Here is a 3,836-nt window from a genome sequence, read left to right on the forward strand (position 1 = left end):
AAAAAATGCCATTTTTGCTGAAGGTACACCTGCAAATCCTGCTTTAGAATTTTTAGAATGAATTTCTATATTAGAGAAGGCAATCTAGCCAAACTGAAGAAACTAAAATAACTATAAAAGCAATTTAAAAAGAGGGATACAAAAAACTTATGCGCAAAGGCAAGGATCATAAGATTAAGTGTTCGGACTCTGAAAGTGGTATTATAAAGGAAACTAAACTCTCCTGAAACCATTATCTTACTAGGAATTATATATTCTTTCTCCTTTCACTTTCCTTTGTTTAAAGTCATACCTTGAAATGAAGTGGCCATTTGCACTGCAGTCTCCCCTTGTTTACCCATCAAAGCCAATCTCGGCATACTAAAGTGTGATTCCATCACTTTTTTGAGAAACAGTCATCCAACTATAAAATGTAAATGACACCAGTAAGCTCTCTATCCCCAAGACTCAGAACTTGGGAGTCACGTCAGTGCTTTTCCTTCTTCACTAACTTGTTCACGTGATTTAGTTCAACAAATATTTATTGAGGGATAGCTATGCTAGCTCTGAGGATTAAAAAAAAAGAAAGAAAAAAAGATATAGTTCTTGACATTTTCTAGTATGGAAATAAACATACAACCAAAAAGGTAAATAAAATTGCTACACAATGTGATACAAGCAATAATAAAAGCAGCGCCCAGGAGTTATAAGGAGGCTGATTCTGCAGAGGGGAGGGTAAGGCATATATACTGCTAACTACCTACACAATACCCCTTCTCCCTTTCTTCCTTAGCAATATTCCTTTCTTAAATATATTCGGGGTGGCAATGGGCCCTGTATTAAGTGACATTTCTCGGCCTCTCCTATAGCTAGACATGGCCAACAAGATCTTTTGATCTCGTTAAGATCTTCTTAAGCAGAAGTCACGAAGTGGGACTTTTAGGAAAGCTTTTTTAAGAACTTGACTGAATTGCAAAATGTGCCCTTCTGAGTAATTCCCTACTGCACTTCTTCCACCTGCCCAGAAAGGATGGAGAAACAGATCAGAAGCAGCCTGAGACACTGATAATGCCCGGCTGCCATACGAGCCCCTCCTCCAACAGTTATTTTACATGAAAGGAAAATAAATCTTTTGTTTAAACCACACTTATGTGGCTTTTCCATTATAATCAGTCAAATCTCTTCTCCTATATACAAATGACACAAATATCCAAATTAATTTTAAAAAGAGGCAAAGTACGTGCAGGATTATGAAGGACAGAAAAAAGTTTACCAAGCAAACAGGAAAGGAGAGGCACTGCAGTCAAGGAGGGTGAGACATACAGGGTGTGTTCACTATGGACAGAGCCCGTGGGTGGTAGTGAGGGATGGAGGACAAGACAGAGAAGTGGTGAGAGATCTGGCAGGAACCAGAGCATAAAGGACATTGCATGCCATGATAACACATATTAGTAGCAGAACAATGAAGAATTTCAAACAGGGAACAGCACACTTAAATGTATATTTTAGAAATTCAATAGAAAAGTTGATACATCAAGATAGAAACAGCATTTAGAAAGGCTTCTACAGCTGTTCAGATGAGAGATAAAAAGTACCTGAGGGGAGACAGACTGGAAAATGACCTGAAGGAACTTTCTAGACTGAATAACAATGTTCACTCTCTTGACTGGGGTGTTGGTTACATGGGTATATGTGTTTGTCAAAATGTGCAGTGTACACATGAACATTTTATAGTTTCTAATGATAGTTGGGTTTTTTGTTTTGTTTTGTTTTAAAGTACCTGAACTATGGGAAGCTGAAGAAATGGAGAGAAAGGGATAATCAGAGATGCTTAGAAGGTAAAAAGAACAAGACACGCTGATCAACTGAAGGTGAGGAAGGTGAGGGATAAACATTAATCTTTACTGTTTCATGTTTTTATAAGGGTTCTTCACTTTAGCTTGTGGGCATGTCTTCCAAACCAATTTAGACACCTTGAGGAGAGGAACCATTTCTTTGATTTACTTTTTATTCCTCCATTGCACCATATAAAATTCTCCGCACACAGTGGATGAACAGCGTGGTTAAAAAAATACACAAAGTATTTTTTTCTAAATACATGAAGTATTTTTAATAAAGATGTAAAAAGTTAAAAGAAAAAAAAAAGATTAAACAAAAGAAAGAGGAAAACCAAAGAGCTATGTGATTTTAAACACATAACTAGTCTCCAAATAAAGACTGACACATATAGTCATTAAATATAGGGAAGAATGTTATTAAACAAATTAGTCTTGGATTCAAACATAAACATCTTTATGTTTACAGACTTAATTCAAAATTGAAAAATCACGAATATTTTTTGTTTTTATTCCACAGTAAATCAAGTTATGACTTAATTCTACCTTTCCTTAGGTAGTGTCCTATGTTTTTTTCAGAATAATGGTATAAACAGAAGAGTCTACATTATTACAGCCATTAAAATCTTTTCACTATATAAAACAACTAAACATTCTCTATGGTTTTAGATGTGTCCTAGTTTAATACAAGCATTTACAATGTATACCACATTGTAACTGTCTGTTGTGTCTGGCTCACCAACGACACTTGTATTTACATGTACTTGTACAGTACTAAAACTGTACACAGAAGAGACTGCAAAAATAGAATATGAAACCTGTATAACAAAGTTAACAAAAAATGAGCATTTGTTTTCTGCTTTAACTGATTTTCAGGCAAAAATCGAAAAGAAGTATTTCCAAAAGTATATATTTTAGGACAAGATGCTTCACATGAAAAAAGACTACCAGAGTTACGTCAATTTGAGAAATATTGCATGTTATATCTGTCATCCTGACAATTTCAATTTTTAGAAGTCCTGCTGCTAAAAAAAAAAAAAAAAAACCTTTTAAAAAAACCTCCCCAAACTATCTGCCACCTGACCCGGCTGTTGAGTACTATCTATTAAATCATTTAGGTAAACCTTAATTCAAATGGTTCTATTCTTTTCAATCATGTTACCAAGAATTCTTGTCAACATGATACTCTTACATGTATTTTACTACAGAAACAATCTCAAAATGATTTATCAGCCAAGTAAACACATTACCTTAAGATAAGGATTGGTAAAATAAACATCAGTTCTTGTTTAAAAAAAAAAAAAGCATCCAACATCAGACACAACTGTAACAGAAACGTACACTTTGCCAAAATACAAGGTTATCAACTTAGTAACTAACACTGTGGACTCCCTGTGACTCTTCCTCAAAGAAACCAAAAAACACTCACTCAAATTAAAGGGATCAAGAGGGCAAACACTTCAGTTTTGGTTTATTTTTATAGTATTTAAGTCAATAAAATATAAAACATAATCCATAATTGAAGTACTTATAACACGGTATGTGCCTTAATGTTACTTACCAAGTCATATATCTGGTTTGCCAACTGTACCTTCTCATCTGCATCTTCCAAAGCTTTATAGTAATCCTGAATAAAAACATTTTAATTTCAAGGATAAATAAATAATTTTAAAATATGTGTATGCAGGACATGTAGCTGCATTTTTATTACTGTTCCGTTAGACTCTGTTATCATTAATACAATATCCAGTCATCCTACATTAGCAATAAAAACCCAATGAGGGATAGACAGAAGGTAGGAGAAAAATGATAAATTATGGACAAGAGCCCACAATCAAAGAAGATATTCAGAATTTCTAGAATAAATAAATAAATAAATAAATAAATTCCAAATCTAGCCTACATTCTAGTTAAAGAGAGCTACGTGAACTAATGAAGTTCTTTTTCCAAAGTCACACAGCCAAATGGCCAAGTCATGCTCATGACAAAATTCAGGTCTTTTAAGCTGCTCTTTCCAATATA

General features: G+C 34.1%; 1 protein-coding gene across 2 annotated transcripts in view; it reads right to left on the minus strand.

The window, feature by feature from the left end:
* The window catches only part of ING3 (inhibitor of growth family member 3), a 24,123-nt gene that overhangs the window by 16,220 nt on the left and 4,067 nt on the right, over nucleotides 1-3,836 (minus strand). For both annotated transcript variants that reach the window (XM_004386544.1, XM_023740915.1), the window contains one exon: nucleotides 3,376-3,441. In XM_004386544.1, the coding sequence (XP_004386601.1) occupies nucleotides 3,376-3,441 (66 nt within the window). The remainder of the gene's footprint in view (nucleotides 1-3,375; nucleotides 3,442-3,836) is intronic.

Source organism: Trichechus manatus, unplaced genomic scaffold, assembly GCF_000243295.1.
Source record: "Trichechus manatus latirostris isolate Lorelei unplaced genomic scaffold, TriManLat1.0 scaffold00167, whole genome shotgun sequence".
NCBI classification, from domain to species: Eukaryota; Metazoa; Chordata; class Mammalia; order Sirenia; family Trichechidae; genus Trichechus; species Trichechus manatus.